This window comes from Pipistrellus kuhlii, unplaced genomic scaffold (genome assembly GCF_014108245.1).
Source record: "Pipistrellus kuhlii isolate mPipKuh1 unplaced genomic scaffold, mPipKuh1.p scaffold_m20_p_10, whole genome shotgun sequence".
NCBI classification, from domain to species: Eukaryota; Metazoa; Chordata; class Mammalia; order Chiroptera; family Vespertilionidae; genus Pipistrellus; species Pipistrellus kuhlii.
Window position 1 is genome coordinate 55,246,958 of NW_023425405.1, and position 20,386 is coordinate 55,267,343.

At 41.5% G+C, this 20,386-nt stretch overlaps 1 protein-coding gene across 4 annotated transcripts in view; it reads left to right on the forward strand.

Annotated features, from left to right (window-relative positions):
- HECW1 (HECT, C2 and WW domain containing E3 ubiquitin protein ligase 1) overlaps positions 1-20,386 on the forward strand; it is a 101,141-nt gene that overhangs the window by 48,276 nt on the left and 32,479 nt on the right. For 2 of the 4 annotated variants that reach the window (XM_036429811.2, XM_036429810.2), the window contains 8 exons: positions 1,365-1,459; positions 1,889-1,964; positions 5,150-5,319; positions 7,678-7,820; positions 8,588-8,688; positions 9,341-10,726; positions 15,278-15,379; positions 20,065-20,215. In XM_036429811.2, coding sequence (XP_036285704.1) covers positions 1,365-1,459; positions 1,889-1,964; positions 5,150-5,319; positions 7,678-7,820; positions 8,588-8,688; positions 9,341-10,726; positions 15,278-15,379; positions 20,065-20,215 — 2,224 coding nt within the window. The remainder of the gene's footprint in view (positions 1-1,364; positions 1,460-1,888; positions 1,965-5,149; positions 5,320-7,677; positions 7,821-8,587; positions 8,689-9,340; positions 10,727-15,277; positions 15,380-20,064; positions 20,216-20,386) is intronic. The other 2 variants (XM_036429813.2, XM_045578612.1) reach the window with 1 other exon arrangement.

Here is a 20,386-nt window from a genome sequence, read left to right on the forward strand (position 1 = left end):
AGATTTCCAGTAATGGAACTGAAGTTCAAACCCAGGCAGCATAATTCCCCAAGGCCATATCATTGCTACTTATAATCTAGAACTTTGAAAGAGAAAAAAAAACATGATGCAGAGAGCTTATCATTGATGTGTGCCACTGTTTAGAAAATATGCCTCCCATCTATTATACGTGTTTATATAATTTCTCAAAGTTTTCCTCCAAATTTCTAAGCTTTTAGTCACAGTGAATTATATGACAGGATATTACATAAGAAACAGACTGGTGGTAGGCATCAAACTACCTAAAAACCTTAGAACTAAGGCTTTCAAAGAAATATCCTCTTAGAATAGCCTCTCATAGAGGAATCTAAGTAACAGATTCTACTTGGGTAAAAAATGCTAAAGCCAAAGCAATTTTCTATGGCACATTTTTAGAAAGAAGTCAGACCTGTCCATAAGTTGACTATCGTTGTCAACTGGAACCTGCCTGGCTTATGGGAGTGTCCACCAAAGTCATTGGCACATATTCACCACCAACAGGAATCTACAATTGGAGGTGCCTTGAAGAAGAAAAATTTATTCAACGCAAACAGCTCAATCGTGACACAGCACAGCTGTGAATACAGCATGGCTGGCAGCTCAGTTATGATATAGCATGGCTGTAAAAACAGCACTGCTGTTCAGAAGCCCTGAGGTGAGAGTGTCCTGAAGCCAGGCTTCTCTCCAACAGAACAGCAGTGCTCTGCACCTCGTTGACTTTCTCTACTCCACTGTGCTCCAGGGAGACATCTTTGGTGTTTCAGCCGAGGAAGCACAGTCTTCAGTCTTTGGTGGGAAGGGAAAGTGTCCACTCAAGCAAGAGGGGAGCTGACATATTATAAACAGAAGTCCTCCTCCCTGGTCCCTGATTGTTTCCTCCTCGTGCAAGTAAGGACTCTGATTTCTCACAGTTCCATTGCTCCAAAAGGCACTGCTCTGATTGGTCAGTGAATAAGCTGATGGGGCTATAGCTGTGCAGCTCTGACTGGCTGGGAAAAGCCTCGGTCCTATTGGTTGAAATAGTATTCCAGGAAGTGCCTTATAGGGGCTGGATGGCAGGAACACAGTTCAGAAAGGCTCTTCAGTACAGGAGGCGGGCAGCTTAGTGCAGGCTTCTCCCTGAACTGCAGTTTGTGTGAGAGGCCCTGAATAAAAGTCGCTGCTAGCCTCTGTGTTCTAAATGTGAGGCCCATAAACCACCAGGAGCCCTTCCGAGTAGGTATCTGCTTTTTCAGGGTCCTGGGGAAGAACTAGGTTGCAGTTCCTGATGACGTCCTCTCTGGCCCTGGCTACTTCTTCCTGGGTTATACCTTACTTCTCAATCCCATTTTATTTTTGTCTTTCAGGTGAAACTAAGATTTGCTTCAAATACTACCATGGAGTGAGTGGAGCCCTGAGAGCGACCACCCCAAGTGTCACCGTCAAAAATTCAGCAGCTCCTGTAAGTCTCATCTCTTCCTCTTTGGTCAGACCTAACTCTGGGCTTCTTCACTTTTCCATTTGCTGGAGAGAGAGAGAGTGTGTGTGTGTGACAGAGACACTGATAGATTATTAGTAGTTAGATAGACAGACATGCATCTCAAAATTTTTGCAAATTTGAATGTAAAAGGGCATTGTTTACTTAAGTACTTACAAAGAGGCTCTAATATTACAATAATGTTTGAATTTCCATTTCTCTGAAAAGTACACCTCATTCCACTCTATTACTGGGAAAAGACATTAGACTGCTAGAAGCCTGTTTTAATCAATAACAGTCTAATAAAGTCACAGTGCTGCTGCCTTCATAGGGTGTAGAGAAATAACTTAATAAGACATGTTTGTTTTGGAATATATCTATGACAATGCTTGTCTCCCGTTTGTCTTCTTACAGATTTTTAAAAGCATTGGCTCTTATGAAACTGTCCAGGAGCAAGGAAGTCGGAGGCTGATTAGCTTTTCTCTCTCAGGTATGTTTTTGCTTGCTGAAGGCCTTGTGGAAAGAACAAAAATGTCAACCATTAGGAGATCCGCTTTATTTTGACTCTTACTTAAAAGTTACTCAACCTCTCTGTGCCTCAGTTTCTCCATCTGTAAAACAAAACTTAAAAATACCAGCTTCATTTCCCCTGGCCTCATGAGGATATGGAGGATTCAATAAATAATAGATGCATAAGCACTTTGAGATGATGAGAGGAGAAACTGCTAATTCTACTTTCCCTCCGTTGCCAAGTAGCAGTAATTGAGAGTTTTTCTAAAGTGGAAGTAAGGGAAATCCTGGGGAGAGAAGCAGCTGGCAGACCCTTTGTCTAAATAAAGTCTTAATTAAGTCCAATTAAGCTGCTCAAAAAAGTACATTCATGGAAAAACCAGTGTAAGACATGTAAAGGCTTTAATTTAGTTAATAGTATTTAGTTAAGAGTAATTTAGTTAAGAGTTAATTTTAGTATTTAGTTAAGAGTTAATTGTTTCATTTCAATGATGTACCATAGCACTGTAATATGTTAACAATGGGTAAAGGACATTGTACTATTTTTGCAACTTTCTGTAAATATAAAATAATCTCAACATGAAAAGTACAGTATAAAGAAAAAAATTAGTTGCTCTGGCTAAAATTCTCTACACAGTTCAGAGCTCCACACACTTACTTCACCTTAAGTGGTCTTTGAGGAATTGCAATGGCATAAAGCTCTAGGATTCTGGGGAGTACAGTTTGAGAAACTGTTGCCTTAGCTTGTTGTCAACCCAACAACTGCTACACGCCATAACTGTCAGAGATCTGAGATCATATTCATGCACTGTCCTTGAGAGATGGACAGTCAACTGGAGCTATTCATGTTTAAGTGAGCACCAGTAACAGAAATGTGTGTCTAATGATTTATTGATAGGCGGTTATAGAAAAATCACAGGATTCAAGGTTAATATAAAAGAAGTCAATCACTTTTCGATTCACCGGCAATAAACAAGTGGAATTTGAAATTAAAAATACAGTACCATTTACATTAGCCCTGGGCATGGGGCTTAATGGAATGGAGGGGCCAAGGGTGATGAGTGCTGCAGTTAGGGCCCCTGGACTGTTAGTGGTCTCCCCCTCAGCCCTCCACCACAGTCAAGGCTTCTTACCTGGACACCCAGCTACCACCTCCTTCTCAGAGAGGCAGTTGGTTGGCAGGACATTATTAAGAGAGATGGAGAAAAACACAAATAAGTGAAAGGATATTTTGTGTTCACGAATTAGAAGTATCAACATAGGTAAAATGACCATAGTATCCAAAGCAATATACAGTTTTAATGCAATCCCCATCAAAATCCCAGTATGGAAAACAGTATGGAGATTCCTCAAAAAATTAAAAATAGAGTTACCATATGACCCAGTGAGCCTTCTTCTGGGTATGTACCTGAAAATTTTGAAACATTTATTCATAAAAATATGTGCTCCCCTATGTTTATTGCAGCATTATTCACAGTGGCAAAGACATGGAAACCGTATTGTCCCTCAATAGATAATTAAATAAAGAAGTGGTACATACAAACAATGGAATATTAAAAGAAAAGCTGAAATATTGTCAATTATGACAAAATGGATGGATCTTGAGAATATCATGCTAAGCAAAATGTTAGGCACAAAAAGTTAAGAATCATATGATTTCACTCTTATGTGTGATATAAAAGTTTAAGCAACAAATGAACAAACAAGGCTGTTGGGTTAGTGAAGGTTAGAAGGGGTCAAATGCATGGTGACTGAAGGTGATTTGACTTTGGGAGGTGGCTACACAAAGCAATATATAGATGATGTCTTATAGAATTACACACTTGAAATCTGTAAAATTTTATTATCCAATGTCACCCCAATAAATTTAATTTTAAAAAAGACAAGAAACAAATTTTTTTAAAAGTTATTCAGGAAGAAAGAAAATGAAGGTCATAAACTCAGAGATCACACAAAAAACAACACCTATTTAAACTTAAGAAATTAACCTATGTCAATAATGGTATTTTTATTGAAAAGTAATATAATATGTTGGTTAAATGCACAGACTTGGGAATCAAAGAGACAGGTTCCAATTTGATTTCTGATATTGACCAGCTCTGACAACTTCATCAAGTCACTTAATTTATAAGCCTCCATTTTCTCTTCCTCAAATTAATAATATCATATCTGCCTTATAGAGTTTATAGTTAGAATTAAATCAGATAATGAATTTGAAGGTCATAGAATACATAGATCCCAGAATTTAGTAACTAGCTAATAAAAAGGACCTGGTAGAGGTGATGGTAGTAGCACTACTATTTTATGATGAATAAATCTACATCTATCACCACCCCAGATTTGATGATCCACTAGAACTCAGCATATAATCATACTCATGGCTACTCAGCAGTGCCGGGGGTGATGGCTGGAGAGAATCAGTCGTGAGCTTCTGTGAGTCCTCTCCTAGTGGAGTCACACAGAATGTACTTATTTCCTCCAGCAATAAATCGTGGCGTATGAAATGTTCTTTGCTAGATGAGCTCATTACAGACTCACTGCCAAGGTACAGTTCAGTTTTCAAAGCCTCACCTTTCCTGACAGCACAGTTATTCAAAACTCTGCTCACTGGTGTACACTCACCTCCACAGAGGCCATGCTTTCTTTTTTCATTCTTCCACTGTCCATCTTCTTTGCTCCTTTAACCCTCCTATTTCTCTTTATTTCTTCCAATTCTCTCTTATTATTGAAGACGATATCGAAGAACATATTTATTATTTGACTAAAATGCTTGCTTTATTTATGTCTCCACTTTCCAGAATTTTTACCTGGATTTCCTCCTTCAGGGTCAACCCAAGTTTTCTGAGGTGACCCTCAGGTGCTCACCCAACCCCATTATCTTAGCCTGCCTGAAAAAGACCTCAGTCCAGTCCAGTAAGGCCCAGTGGTCCTCTTAAAAAGCATAATGACTATAATGCCAGTTATGTTTATTTATTATAAGCATTTCTCACCAATGCCATTAAATGTTTCACATAGTGGCTTCTTTAGACACATCAGTCCACATTTGAAATGAGGTGGAAACAGTCTAAAGAGTGAAATAATTTTTAAAGTTGTAGATAGAGACCTTTCTTCTTAGGAAAGGCCTGATATGAACTTCACTAAAACACAATGTCATTTATTTTCTAGATTTCCAGGCCATGGGGTTGAAGAAAGGGATGTTTTTCAACCCAGATCCTTACTTGAAGATTTCCATTCAGCCTGGGAAGCACAGCATTTTCCCTGCCCTCCCTCACCACGGGCAGGAGAGGAGATCTAAAATCATAGGCAACACTGTGAATCCCATCTGGCTGACCGAGGTGAGTGCCGTGGGCCCTGAAAAGAAGCCTAAGGGACCCAGTGGAGTGACTGAGGATGAAGTAGCTCACGTGTTATTACCTCCTTTCTTGGAGCCCCTAAACTCTGCTGCTACATTTGGGGCTCTCTCGGTCTTAAAAGGGAGTCATGTTCTCTATGGGTTGCAACTTTCAGGGCTCTTGATAGAGTCCCTCAAGGAGGTACCCACCCTCAGTAGCCATATCGTAGTCACTTAATTTGGTTCTAAACCTGTACCTGAAAGCATGACAGCCTTTCCTCTGCCTTTGTGTGGGAGAAGGAAGAGAAGCATTTTGATCTGAGAATTCTCAAACTCTTTTCATACGTATGGTCTTTAAAATCAATAGGCCTTGAGTAAGGCCTAAAATACATATCGCTTGATTTAAATAGACAGGAAGCTTACTTGTTCCTTCCATCTTCCCGGTTTACACATTGGCGGGCAATTTGCTGGCACACTGAATAGTTTGTTTTGTCTAATGAAGGCCCTTTTACATTAAACTGTGGCCACACTCATGTCCTAAACGTGTCTCCTCCACAATTAGGGAGCTAGAATGTTTCTCAACAAAGCCACGTGTCAGGCTCAGCCTCACAGGGACTAAGTCCTATCTTTGAGAGCTAGCAGAAAGTTGCCTAGTTCACTAGGTTTAGCATGAGGGTATAACCTGCAAAGTGTGTGGGTTGGGGAGCAGGGAAGTTTAGGACATGAGTGTGGCCACAGTTTAATGTAAAAGTGCAGCTTTGCAGAACACACACGTTGGTTCAAACCTCAGATTGGCCAAGTGAGTTACACTGGTTGTATAAGGGGAAAATCAATTATCCTCAATGGGAGCCTCAGGTTATCTTCATTGGGCTCTTACTGTACTACTCCTACTGAAGACATTTGCTTTGGACAAGATTCATTCCTTAATTCTTCAAAGTAGACCATTTCTGATGTAGAGTCCTCAAACATCCTTAATTAGATATTTGGGGGCAAATACTTTTTCATTGTCTCTTAAATTATACCCTATTTCCTAGGCTTAATTAACCCTGACGCAGAAGAGCAGTATTAGAGCTTTTAAGTGTACGTAAGGGAAATGGAGCTATACTTTAAGCTTCCTACTGTTTTGGTTATCAATAGATTCTAAAGCACAGAGAGTACCATTAGCATGAAATAATGAATCTTATATTATTTGTCCCTTCAGCCCTGGCTATTCTCACCAATTATTTGTGGACTACTCACTGAATTCCTAGGGATAATGCAATATGCCACAGGAATTTACAGTACATAAAATCAAGAGGCTTCTCTCTGAGGGGGATGACTAATTGTGAGGGGTGGAGGGATTGAGTGATAAAGAAAAAATAAGGGGGGGGGGGGAGAATCATGAACAAAGATAACAGTAGTAATTGCCAGGGAAAAGGGAGTGTGGAATGGAGGAGAGATGGATGAAGGTACAGAGGGATAAGTGGTAATAGATGGAACCTTGACTTTGGGTGGTAAACAGACAATAGAGTGTACAGATGATGTGTTGTAGAATTGTGCACCTGAAACTTCTATAATTTAGTCTTTCCAGTCTTTTGCTATTGTTAATAATGCCCCATTGAACACCCACTCCATGAAAATATCTATTTTGTATGCTTGTGCAAGTTAATACAGAAGGAAAATTCCTAGAAGTAGAATTCTACTTTGAATGGAATTTGCAGTTTAAATGCCAGTAAATATTGCCAATTCCCTTCCCAAAGATTGAATCAATTTGCATTCCCATCAATACAGTGTGGGAGTTCTTATCTTTTCCCACTCTCAAGAACATAAGGTATGATCAATCTTTTAAAAAATCTCTGCCATCTTAATCATGAAAAAAAGATACTGAGTTATTTATTAGAAGTACATTCCCTTTATTATATGTGATTTTGTGTGTTTTTCTTACTTTAAGAATTTTAATACCTTTAGTCAAGTATGGTGATGCCTGATAGCATTGTTTTTTTTTAAGGTAACTTGACTTCACTAATTGAATCTCAGAGAATTACCTTATTTTTAAGCACTGAGGAGGCACCTCATCATTGCTATTACTCATTTACTGATAAACAGGGCGTGGAGCATTCTAAGACCTTGATCTATATATATAGGGTGTCCCCAAAAAAATATATACACACACTTTGAACAATTATAAGGCATTATATAACAAAATACATTTCATTTTTAAAATTGAGCTATCAACTGTGTATACATTTTTGGGGAGCACCTTGCATAAATACTGCCACTGGGATGTTTTACCAATGACTTGATTATCCAAGGCAGATGGGCTGGGAATTGGCCAGCCTTCACAACTCTCAGTTAGCTGATACGACACATTATTCCATTGCAGCAATTCAGCTTTGTGTCATTGCCCACGGACGTGTTGGAAATTGAGGTGAAGGACAAGTTTGCCAAGAGCCGCCCCATCATCAAGCGCTTCTTGGGAAAGCTTTCCATGCCAGTTCAGAGACTCCTGGAAAGACACGCCATCGGGTACTCATGTGGTTGAAATCCTTATCCAATATTCCGAAGTGGAAGTCAGCAAACGACAGCCCATGGCCAAATCTGGCCCAACACCTGTTTTTGTGCAGCCATGAGCTTGTTACATTTTTAATGGTTGGGGAAAAGCGAAGGAAGAGTAATAGTTTGTGATACATTACAATTATGTGAAATTCATTTCTGTTTCTATTAATGAAAGTTTTATTTGAACACAGCTTATTAGTTCACTTATTGTCTTGGGCTGTCATGTTACAATGGTAGAGTTGAGTAGTTGGGACTGAGACCTCATTTCCTACAAAGCCGAAAAGATTTACTTACAAGCACTTTACAGAAAATTTGCCAACTTGTGTTCTAAAGAGAGAGAGAAAAAAGATATGACTTTCCTTTGCTTGGTTTTTCTGTGCATGTTGACATGTTCCAAGTACATCCTTAAAATGGACAGTGCCCGCAGCAGGTGCAGGTCTTGCAGTAAATACACAATGTCTAAGGGAGGATACAGTCGTGGATACTGAAGACCTGTGGAGTGCTTCAGAAAGGGAACTGCTGCTTTAGAATATTTTATAAGGATTTCCTTGAGGTTTTTCATTGTTGTTGATCAGATGCACATCCCCATCTCTACCTTAGGACCAGCTTCTAAGTCCTGGAGGAGGTTACCACCTCCTCATAGCAGGGCCACCGGGGCATGCCTGTCTCACCTGTGGGTATGGTCTTTGGGAGAAGAGGTATTGGTCAGCTCAGTAATGATGCTTATTTCCTCCCAGGGATAGGGTGGTCAGCTACACACTCGGCCGCAGGCTCCCAACAGATCATGTGAGTGGACAGCTGCAATTCCGATTTGAGATCACTTCCTCCATCCACCCAGGTATTTTCAGCATGAACTTCATGTCTTGTCCTAGCCCAGCGGTTCTCAACCTATGGGTTGCGACCCCTTTGGGGGTCGAATGACCCTTTCGCAGGAGTCGCCTAAGACCATTGGAAAACACAGATATTTACATTACGATTCAAAACAGTAGCAAAATTACATTATGAAGTAGCAACAAAAATAATTGTATGGTTGGGGGTCATCACAACTTGAGGAACTGTATTCAAGGGTCGCAGCATTAGCCGAAACTGGTTTGGCTCAATGGATAGAGCGTCGGCCTGCAGACTAAAAGGTCCCAGGTTCGATTCTGGTCAAGGGCATGTACCTTGGTTGCGGGCACATCCCCAGTGGGGGGGTGCAGGAGGCAGCTGGTCGATGTTTCTCTCTCATCGATATTTCTAGCTCTCTATCTCTATCCCTTCCTCTCTGTAAAAAAATCAATAAAATATATATATTTTTTAAAGGGGGGTGGGGGGGAGGTCGCAGCATTAAAAAGGTTGAGAATCGCTGTCCTAGCCTAATGCCATGTGATTAGACAGTGGAGTGGAGATTAACAATAGTATCAGCGTAGGTCTGGAGCCATGTCTGGCAGAGTACACCAACCCCAACATGCTCTCTTGTGGAAGGAATGACGTTCTCCTCTTGCCCGCAGATGATGAAGAGATGATGTCCCTGGGTACCGAGGCGGAGCCGGCGGGCACTCAGGACAGCCCCATGAACAGCCTGGCGGCCAGCCACCTGGGGGACCCTCTGCAGGAGGCACCGGAGCCCCCGGGAAGCTCGGAGTCCGAGAAGCCCGGGGAGGGCAGCGCCCTGGCCACGGAAGGGAACGCCAGCCTGGGCCTCGCCAAGCCCGTGGAGGAAGCGGCAGGTACCACTGAGGCAGGAGATGACCTGGACACAGTCTCTGTGGCACCCGATGGGGCTGGAGAGCTTCTGGGCCTGGGGCGAGAGGACACCGAGCCCACCCTGAGCGCGGAAGAGGTGGCCGAGGGGCTGGCCCCGGGCGGGGAGGCGCCCCCACCGGAGTTGCTGGAGGACGGTGATGCCCAGACCAGCACTGGGGATCCCGCGGCAGAGGAGGCAGAGGAGGCGGCCCAGGAGAGCGGGGCTGGGGGGCAGGAGGAAAAGGCACCGGTGCAGGAGGAGGCGGAAGGCGGGGATGAGAGCCTGCCTGCCCTGGCCGCCCCGGAGGAGAGGCTGCAGCTGGAGGACAGGCTGCAGCTGCGGGGCAGCCCCGCGGGGAAGAGGAAGAGCAGGCCCTGCTCCTTGCCCGTGTCCGAGCTGGAGAACGTGATCGCATCGGCCTGCAGCGACCCGGAGACCCCGCGGACACACTACATACGCATCCACACGCTGCTGCACAGCATGCCGCTGGCCCGGGCCGGCAGCCCCGGCGGGGAGGAGGAGGAAGAGGGCGCCGAGGAGGAGCCCACGCTGAAGGACACGGCGGAGAAGGACGGGCTGAGTGACGGGGACACGGTGGCTGCCGAGCCGCCTGCTCCGGAAGAGGGTGTGGAGGACCCTGGGGGGGCTGCCCCCGGCACGATGGCCCCCCGCGTGGCCCCCAGCTCGGCCCCGGATGGCGACACGCAGCCCAGCACGGGCAGCGAGAGCGACTGCAGCCCCAGGCAAGGCGGGGACCACAGCTTCGAGGGCTGCGACGCGTCCTGCTGCAGCCCCTCCTGCTACAGCTCCTCCTGCTACAGCTCCTCCTGCTACAGCTCCTCGTGCTACAGCTCCTGCTACCACAACGGCAACCGCTTCACCAGCCACACCCGCTTCTCCTCGCTGGACAGCGCCAAGATCTCCGAGAGCACCGTCTTCTCCTCGCAGGAGGAGGAGGAGGAGGAGAACAGCGCCTTCGAGTCGGTGCCGGACTCGGCGCAGAGCCCGGAGCTGGACCTGGAGTCCGTGAACGCGGCCGGGCCGTGGCCCGACCAGCCAGCCGCCCCCGCCGGGAGCGGGAGCGAGAGGGTGGCAAGAGCCGTGGATGGTGTGGAACCCCCCATGGCAGGGCCGAGCAATCGGAGAGAAGGTTAGACCTCACACCTGATCAGAGTGAGAGAGAGAGAATAGTAGGACTCGCGAGGAGGACCCAGGTCTAACCAACATGGTTTAAAGAGAAGAGGGAGAGGAGCAGTCCCCAGTGGGATTGCTGCCAGGGTGTGTGCCTGTCCTGTAAGTGTGTGTCTTTGTGACTACAAAGAGCTTACACCCCACCACCTCTCAGGTATACACTGAGGGTTACCAGTGCACACGTGTGAGTGTGCACGTGTACATGTGATTCTCTGTTTCACTTATCACTGTGGCCAGTGTATATGTTCCCCTTCCTGACCTGACAGCACCCAGAGCATCAACGCCAGCATCAGGTGACATAAGCAGAAATGGTGGATTATGTGGAAATATCTGCTGACTTCCCAAAGTTTATTAAAGCTTAGCAATAAATGTAAGTGGAGGGACATTGATTTTTTTACCTCTATGTTAGAATTTAACTAGCCTGTGTACAGATAGATAGGAATAGTCTACATAGCTTTCATAATTTAACGTTATTTCTAGTGCTCAATTCTGTTTATTGTTGTTGCTTTTCTCCTTTTTAGTGTTTCTATGTTTTGTTTTTTTCTTTTTCTTCTTTTATTTACTTATTTAGGCTAATTGGAAGAGGAAGATAATATGAATGCGCAAATTGCTTTGTTTCAAATAAGATTCTAATTCAAAAGATGCCACCTCTAGTTTTAAAATGTGTTCTGTATTTTAGCCACTGAAGGTCCTTCTTAGTCATGCTTTAGAATCATACATGACATTAATTTGCATTCCAGGCAAGTGACAGTGACAGTGACAGAGGGGGAAATAATTCAAAGGTCAAAGGACAAGGTGAAATAGCTTGGTTGTTTTCAAAGAGAAACATGCAGGTCCTGCTATTTTGCTCTAATGCTGTTTAAGTTAGGCTCCAAATCAAATGTGGTGGTGTGGTCTCTAAATTGTAAACTCCTGAAAGACCAGAATTGTATCTTCTTGATGTTTGCATTCTCAGCACGTAAAGAAATGCGTCCGTGAACCTACAAATGTTTATAGGAACTAACGTGAGCACACAAAAATCATTTTAAGTCAACAATGCCCAATTCTGCATTTCAGAGAAAGGAGTGAGAAAAAGGGGCGTGTGTGAGAAGAAAAAGTGCAACAACAAAAAAATGGAAAAGGAAGAGAAACCCAGGAAGGAAACCTGTAGTGATACACAGTGCACCACAGAGGGACACATGTGGAGGGAACCCGTGGCAGTGAACATGGGATGGTCAGTTTCTTTCTTTAGCAAAGATGGCACGAATATCTTCTTTGTTCTGGGCCCAATGCTATATGCTGGGTGCAGGAAAATAGAACAAAGTCACATAGCATATGGAAATACTCAATAATTAAACACAATTAAAAATAATTACCATATGAAGAGATTTGGGGACACACACATAGAAGAGTGTAACTAGGAGCTGGCAGGAATTTTTTGGACTCGAGGTCGGCAAGCTTTTTCCATAAAGGGCCAGATAGTAAATATTTTAGGCTTTGTGACTCAAGAGGCAACATCTAGTAACTATTCACACCCAACAGCTATTTTTTTCTAACATTTTTACATTTTAAAATGTAATAATGCTTAACTCAGAAACCTACAAAAATGAATTTGGATTTGTTATTTGTCAACCGCTGAAGCCTCTAGGGTATATTTTGACCATCTTGTTGGAAGACAGTCCACACCAGTTCATTGAAAATTAGCTCAGTCTACACTGTCCATTCCCTTATCTATCAGGGGAAAACTGCCCAGAAAGGTACTTCAGGGCTATCGCAGAAATCTTTGCAGTGCAACTTCTAAAGAAATGTCTACATTCCTGAATTCTGTAGGCTGTAAACTCAGAAAAGGTTAAGAAGCACCTGAACACTTCCCTATGGTGATAACCAGGGGCCATAGGAAGATTCCTGAGAGGGACTGTTGATCTCATGAAAGCTGCACATGTGTTAGCATGTGACTTCCTTGCAGCCAGTCTTCCCCCCATCAGTAGTGAGTCCCGAGCTAAGGGTGTCAGTGTCGTGGATCTGTCCCTCACTGGCATTTGCTCTAAGAAAGCAGGGTTTCGACACAACCCACTTAATATATGCACGTGGGCCCTGTTCTCCCAGTAGAATCACTATCGCCCCTCGCCCAGGTAGGTGAGTCTACAGCAGCTTATGGAGGATGTGGTCTTTATCTTTATCTACTTTTTGTTTCTTTCCCCTCTATAAAATCCTCCTTTTTAAACCTCAACATAAAATAGTTTTTAAAAAACTTTCTTAGGATCAAATTATAAGAGCACTGTAATGTGATTATGATCTCAAGCCCTGGAGATTGGGTTTATTATATCCAGTCCCACCAATTCTTAGCCATGATACCGTAGCCAAGTTACGTCACTGCTCCGTGCTTATTAGTAAAATGGGTGTAAGAGTAGAATCTACCTCTAAGTGTTATGGGAAGGACTAAATGAGGATAGGTGTAAAGCCCTCAGCCTCCCCTCAAGGGAGGCATCTTCAGGGCAGATAAGCAGTGAGATTAACTTTTCAAGTGGAATATATTTCCCTCTTGAAAGTTCTAGAAGTTCTGAACTCTTGCTTTGTGTTTGAGGCAAGGGTGATTGTGTGGCACTTCAGCCTCTTGCTGAACAAAATCCTTTGCTTCTCCTGTGCGTTCCATCCTTTCAGTTGGCTGAGTGATGTCAGTCATGTGACTGCATTTGCTTGGGGTTCACAAGCAGGTGGGGTCAGCTCCATTAACCCCTGCAAGCAACAATATTCTGTTAGCTTGGAGGAGTAATTAATCTGATTGGTTGAATTAATTACAGGAGGTAAGTTTGTGTTGTTGTTTTTGTTTTTGTTTTCAAGCAGCTAAATTAAAAATACAGAAGCTGATGACATAACTATACCATCATTTTTGGTTTCTGACATGAAGCATATATAAAAATGGACATGAGTGTGGTATCCACTAAAAAACAGAGCACATCTTTGAAACAGGAACCAGTTCACAAGGATCTGTGCACTGATATGAGGGGCGCACACCTTCCCTGGCTTTTCTTAAAAGAAAAAGAGACCCCCAAGGATTTGAGTAACAGAGTTTACACAAGAAATTGTGTGATATATTTAAACTTAGAAGGACCCTTTGTTCCTAAATACATCTCTGTTTTTGTTTTTCTGTTAGCTGTAGGAATTACACTGCTAAATTAAAGCCATCTAACTTTCTAATTAATCTATTTTACTTTTTATCAGTTCTATGGATCTAGAGTTAGAAGAAATAATCATCCTGTCCATGTATGGGCATTCTGGAAAATATTTGAAACTTGAAATGCCACAAAGGTCTTAACTGCTGTTTTTACCAGTTTCTCTCCTTTTTTACCTAAGGGATAAGGGAACACTTAATATTTGCATCAGCCATGAAGGACTGAAGAGGAAAAGGTCTGGCCTTTGTCCTCTGGCCAATATGGGCTATTGCGATAAAGCCAGGATCACGTGAGGTAGGAAGAAGAGGAGACACCAGTCTGAATGGAAGCTGTCTCTTGGCCTGCCGGCCTGTTGCTCTCCAAAGACCAAGAGCAATTACTTTTGCAATTGCTGGTGCAGTAGGCCTCCCATCCCCATGGCCACTCTACACACAGTGTAACCCAGAACCTGAGAACGTCATGAAGCAGGAGCACCATTTTAGATCATTGTTCAGTTCATGATAAGCCCGACTGATGGTGTTATTAGATATGCCTGTAATATTTGGGGCATGCATTCTGTGGATATGTTTACCTCTAAAATTTGTCCATGTTCGTCTCTCTTCTTCCTCCTATCTCACTTCTGTGTTTCAAGTTTTCTTGTCTCAGTCTTCCTACCTCGTATCTACTTTCTTTGTCTCTTGTCCTTTTCTCTTTCCAGAACACTCTGGCTTTTCTGACTCTTCCTCAAAATAGCCTGCAACAATCACGAAACCCCATGGCTCCTTGCCCCTCCACCCCCCAACCCCAACCGCTAGTTTCTATACTAAAGGAATTCACCTTCTTGACCCACCAGTTCCTTAACCCCATCTTGGAAAGACACCATCTAAGAGTTTCATTCCGAAAACAAAATCTGAAAAACAGCCTCTTGGCAGCTCTCTAACGAAATCTATTCAAACAAGAGCGATACTTTTGCGCTGGCCCACTGTGCTTTCATGGGACCTCAGAAATGCCGCACTTCCTCAAACAGGCCTATTTCTTTCGCTGGGCTCAAGTCAGGCTCTGCTAGTTTTCTTTCTGATGCCATCCTCCCATCAAGACAATTCAGGTGGTTACAGAATCAGACCTTGATCCTACATATATGATCTGTGTGGTATAGATCATAGTCATGAAGTGTTTGGCTATGTTCTTTGGAGGTTAAAAGAAACAAGTACCTCTGTTCCTTCTTTGATGAATGACTGTGGTTGTAGTAAACTGACACAAAAATAGATTGCCCATTCTTTGGGATTTTTTTCTATAGCAGTTTGTTTACGGTCCTGCTTTTTTTAACACGTTATCATAGCAATGAGTGAACCTGAATGTCTTGACTATCTTGTCCATAGGTGAATGTCCTATACTCCATAATTCCCAGCCAGTAAACCAGCTTCCTTCCTTGAGGCCTGAGCATCATCACTACCCAACAATCGATGAGCCTCTTCCACCAAGTAAGCTTTAGTTTTTAAACTCTATGCCTTAACTCTTCCCGCCAAACCTAAACAGGTCAGTATGAACTTGTGTGTAAACATCCAAACTCTCCCTCAACTCCATTATGGCACCTACTATAAAAATTGTTTGGGGTTTTTAACGAATGGTTTCAGGATGTGATCTAGAAAAGATAACCTAGTGCTCCTCAACTTCTGAAATGGAGAGCATTTCTTAATAAGTACTTGCCAACTGTACATAGTCCTTAAGTCCCAAATTTTACTATTCCATGTTTTAAAATTTGCAGTTCAAGATTGAATAGTCCTACTGTTCACCATTGGACCTGTTATGTAGCAAGCATCTCCATATAATAAAACATTTCAACCCATCAGGACCCATGAGCTTGCATTTTCCTTGCTACAGCTTGCATTGATAGGTGACAGACTCCGATTTCTTCTATACTTCTTAGGGTTGTTCAGAAAAACATTGTCTTTTTTAGGAATAGCATTCAATATCATTTTCTCCTGGTATCTAATAAAAGTAATAATTATCCAACTAGTCATTTGAACTTGGGAAAACCATTTACTGTCTCAGAGACTCAGTTTTCTTATTTGTAAAGTAAAGCTTTAATTTCCTCACTAAATGCCAGATTTGGACTAGGTAGTCTCTAGATATCATTCTATCCTTAACCTTATGATAATCCATTATAATAAATTTATAAGAAAGAACTGACACCCCACTTAACATCACATATGTTCTGTAATATCTCTGTTTTGGTTTAGGCTTGCTTTTCAAGCAAAGATAACCTTTAAGACTTGATAAGTTCTGTAGATCTTTCCAGGATGCTAAGAATCAATGTTTCCTTACATTCTGCTGCTTGTGCTTACATAAAGTGGTAACAGTTTTGAAAAGGAAAAATGCCTATCTTTTAATTCATCTATTCTTGCTAATGTGATACATTTTTCATTTACACCATTTTTCTCTGAGTCAGTTATAATTTATCAGTTAGAAAACAGTGAGTACCTTTAATATGTAGACATTTAAAAGAAAGCCATTTTTAGTGGTGGGCCAAGCCAAACATTATATTCTTTAACTATTGACATCTGATTTATTTATTTATTTATTTGACTTATGGGTATTCCATAAGTGAATAGTAACATTTCAGTGCCACTATAGATACTTCCCAGCTGACACTTATCTGATAAATATTTATAGCATGTTTTCTTCAGGGAAGGAACACTCGCCCCACAATAAATAATCTATCAGTGCGTGTTCGCATGAATTGACTTCCAACCCATGCAAGAATAATTACTAGTTATAGTAGATATTATTTTTAAAAATTGAATATATAAGTCTAATTCAAATAATTGCATCAGCAGGTTTAAATAATGGAAATAAAATTTCCAGATAGGTTTTGATTTTCTATTCGTATGATACTTTAAAATATTTTAAAAGTTTATAGTGAAGCCTAATAACTGAATTTACTTAGATAGTCTCAAATAGTACATGGATGATTTCACTCGAACAAATATTCATGGAGTCCTTACTCTGTGTGAGATATCAAATAGACAAAGGTCGCTGCCCTCATGGAGTTTACAGTCTAGTCTGACAGAGACAGATAATAAAATAATTTTTTTAAAGAGGAAATAATATAACATGTTTGAAGATGATACGTGCTACCAAAGGAAAAAAAAAAAGCAGAGCAGGATAAGGACATCCTGAGTTGTTGGGGGTGGCTGGTTTGCCATTTTAAATAGGGTGGTCAGGTAAGCTTCATTGAGGAGGCAATCTTTGATGTTAAACTTAGAGGAGGTAAAAGAGTAATAATCCATGCAAGTATTGAGGAGGGTGAGCTTTCTGGAAGAAAAAAATGACTGCCTACCTAGTAGGTTTGAGGAACAGCAAGGAGACCAGTGTGTCTGGAGTAGGTGATGACATCAAGGAGATACTGGAACCCAGCCCACTAAGGGCCTGGTAGACCTCTTAAGGACTTCGGCTTTTACTCTGGATGAAAGGAGGACATTGTAGCGTTTTGAACAGAGAAGAGGTATTGTCTGACATAGGTATTAAAGGTTTTCCTGTGGTTACTGTGTTGGCATTAAATGTGAGAAGGAAAGATGGAAGTATGAGACCCAACAAAAGTGTACTGCAGTGCCCTTGGTAAGAAATAATGGCGGCTTGGGCCAGTGGGGAGCCATGGAGGTGATGAGGAGTGGTCAGATTCTGGACATGTATTTTGTGGGTAGATTTGCTGACAGATTGGAGATGATGTGTAAGAGAAAGATAGAAGTCAAGAAGGTCTTCAAGAATTTTTACCTGGAAGGATGGAGTTGCTTTCACTAAGATGGGAAGGGAAGGCTGCAGACAGAGCAGGTTTGGCTGGGAAAACTCTGAAGCTTGGTAGTGTTATATTTGAGATATCATCCGCATAGTGATACAAGTAGGTGATGGGATGTATGACTGAAATTCAAGAGAAAAATCAAGACTACAAACGTGGTATGAAATTGTTAAAGGAAAAAAAAAAAGGTCAATTTTACTTTTGCTAGTATACTAACTAAAAATTATACTTTATTAGGCTCTTCGTTGTTCTTAGATTGCATGGAAAATATATAATTTGGTATATGATAGGTACTTCAGCTACAAATGAATTGATGGAAATTAATTATTCTAACTTGCCCGAGCATCAGTAAGGTATCGTTTTTAGGAATTGTTTAGGCATCACATTGCCAAGTCCAGCAGGTCATGCTGAGGCCTGAAGTTCCATTTGGAAATTTTCTCTTCATACAATATGGTTTATAAAATATATGAAAGTTAATTCTTATCAAAGCAAACCATAAAACATGCTTATAAGCTCTAATTCTACTTTACTCTTCTTCTGAATATTTATAAAAGTGTATAATTAGCTCTATGTATTCCATATATTGACAGAAAGGCCTATCTGTCTGGCTTTTATCTTTTTATATTAGTGATTTGGAAATATTGAACCTTGCAGAGAGAAATTATTGCTGCACCATTCTCTAGGTGTGTGTTTTTTTCCTTAGAGAATTTAGGAAACTAGAAAGAATCCTTTCTTTACCTTGAGTGCCTGGAGGGCAAGAGTATGTTACTCAGGGATGTGCCCCCAGGACCTGGCATGGTTTCTGGTTCATAGTGAATGCTCAGAGGAGTTTGTTCAATTGAGTTGAATAGCACAATACTCTTTTAAGGTTAATACTCATTTTTGTTGTTGTTGGATTCAAGAAAAAGGAAGTGTCTGATTGCTATTAGTTTAGGAATCACAGACATTTAAAAATTTTGGTTCAAGATTAATTAATTATCTAGTAGTTACATATACACACAATTTTATCAACAAGCTCACTAACATTTACTACTAACAGTTGATAGCTGGGTTGTCTAGAATTTAATTTTAATCAAAACCTTCTAGGCTTTGTTTATGCCATCTGACTACATTTTTCCTTTGTTTTGTTTTCCAAGTTAAATTTGGTGTTTTCTAGTATTTTAATTTTCTTCAGGCATTTTAGCAATTCCTCAGTTAAATGTCAGGCATAAGCAAAATATTCTCAAACAAATATGCCATGCACCTATAAAATCATTAATATATTGAGTTGTTTTTGTTTGTTTTTTTAATTGAGAGTTGCTATGTCATTATCTGAATGATAATTTTTCAATAGAATTATTAGTATCTGATCTACTCCCGGAAGCTATGGCTTTTCTCACCTAAAAGGCTGAATGGTTTCCCTCCATTTGCAATTATTTTTGCTTTTTCTTCAGTCTAATTTTTCAGCATGATTTTATCATGAAGCTAGTATTTCCACCACATTTTTACATGTGGACTCTAAAAGCTTTGCCCAGTTTGGTATAGCAGATGTTGCTTTTCCATGTTCAGCTCAGATATGTATATCTTACTGCCAGCTCTTCCAGTTTTGAGGACTTTTTTATCTACCCCCTCCCCACCCAGCCCCTGCATCTATTATGTAGCATATAACTATGATTCCACCCTTGATTTGGCTATTGTTTTGAGAAGCAAAGGAACTCATATTTACCTTGGGCTCCCTCTACTGTTTGGGGTGCTTATTTATCAACCAAGAAGTATTTAAAAGATTGATGTTTGTTAATAGTTGTTATCAATTTGGGACAAGAACTATGTGGCAGCCACAGTGGGTTTAATATACACTGTCAATTTACAACTTATCAAAAGGATGGTTTGAAATCCTAGATATCAAATCTCTCTCAAGAAAAATGACAATCAACTAAAATTGCCAAGTATTAGGTGGAGATCGTCTAAAGTTGCATGTACAGTGTTTCATAGCTATAGTTAAAACTGGTTTTAACTACAGTCTTCTGGCTGTCATTTGAGTAGCCAACAAGACTGACAGGATGAAAAGATTTAAAGAAAGGAATAAAATAAACATTAGACATTCTCTTTAGAAATTATTAAAATTTAACATAGGTCATATTTGAGGTACTATAGTTACTGTTTACAATGGCCCAGCAGAGAATATGAATCCAGTAGGCCCTTTTCTGGAATGTCAATGCCATTCCAATGCCTCAGACATTGTGTGGATAGGGATCTGTGGATAGGGTTGGCTTCAGCTATTTAGTAACCAACGGTGAGTTCTAACCGTAAAATACCTGGAGGTGGCATCTGTTTCACATGGATCAATAGTTTGTCCTTGGTTTTTCATTTTGCCTTTCTATTACATGCTAGACTGGGAAGCTCGCATTGACAGCCATGGGCGGGTCTTCTATGTGGACCACGTGAACCGCACGACCACCTGGCAGCGTCCCACAGCAGCAGCCACCCCGGATGGGATGCGGAGATCAGGGTCCATCCAGCAGATGGAGCAACTCAACAAGCGGTTGGTGATCAGCATGCACAGAGCTCCTATGAGCCAGAGTGAAAGGAGAATGGCAGCTAAAGAAAATCCCCTGGCACTCTTCTGCTCAGATTGCATGGGGAGGCTAGAGATTAATTTTACATCTTAAGAAACTCATGCATAGGAGGTATTTAGGAAGCCAGATTTAGAATT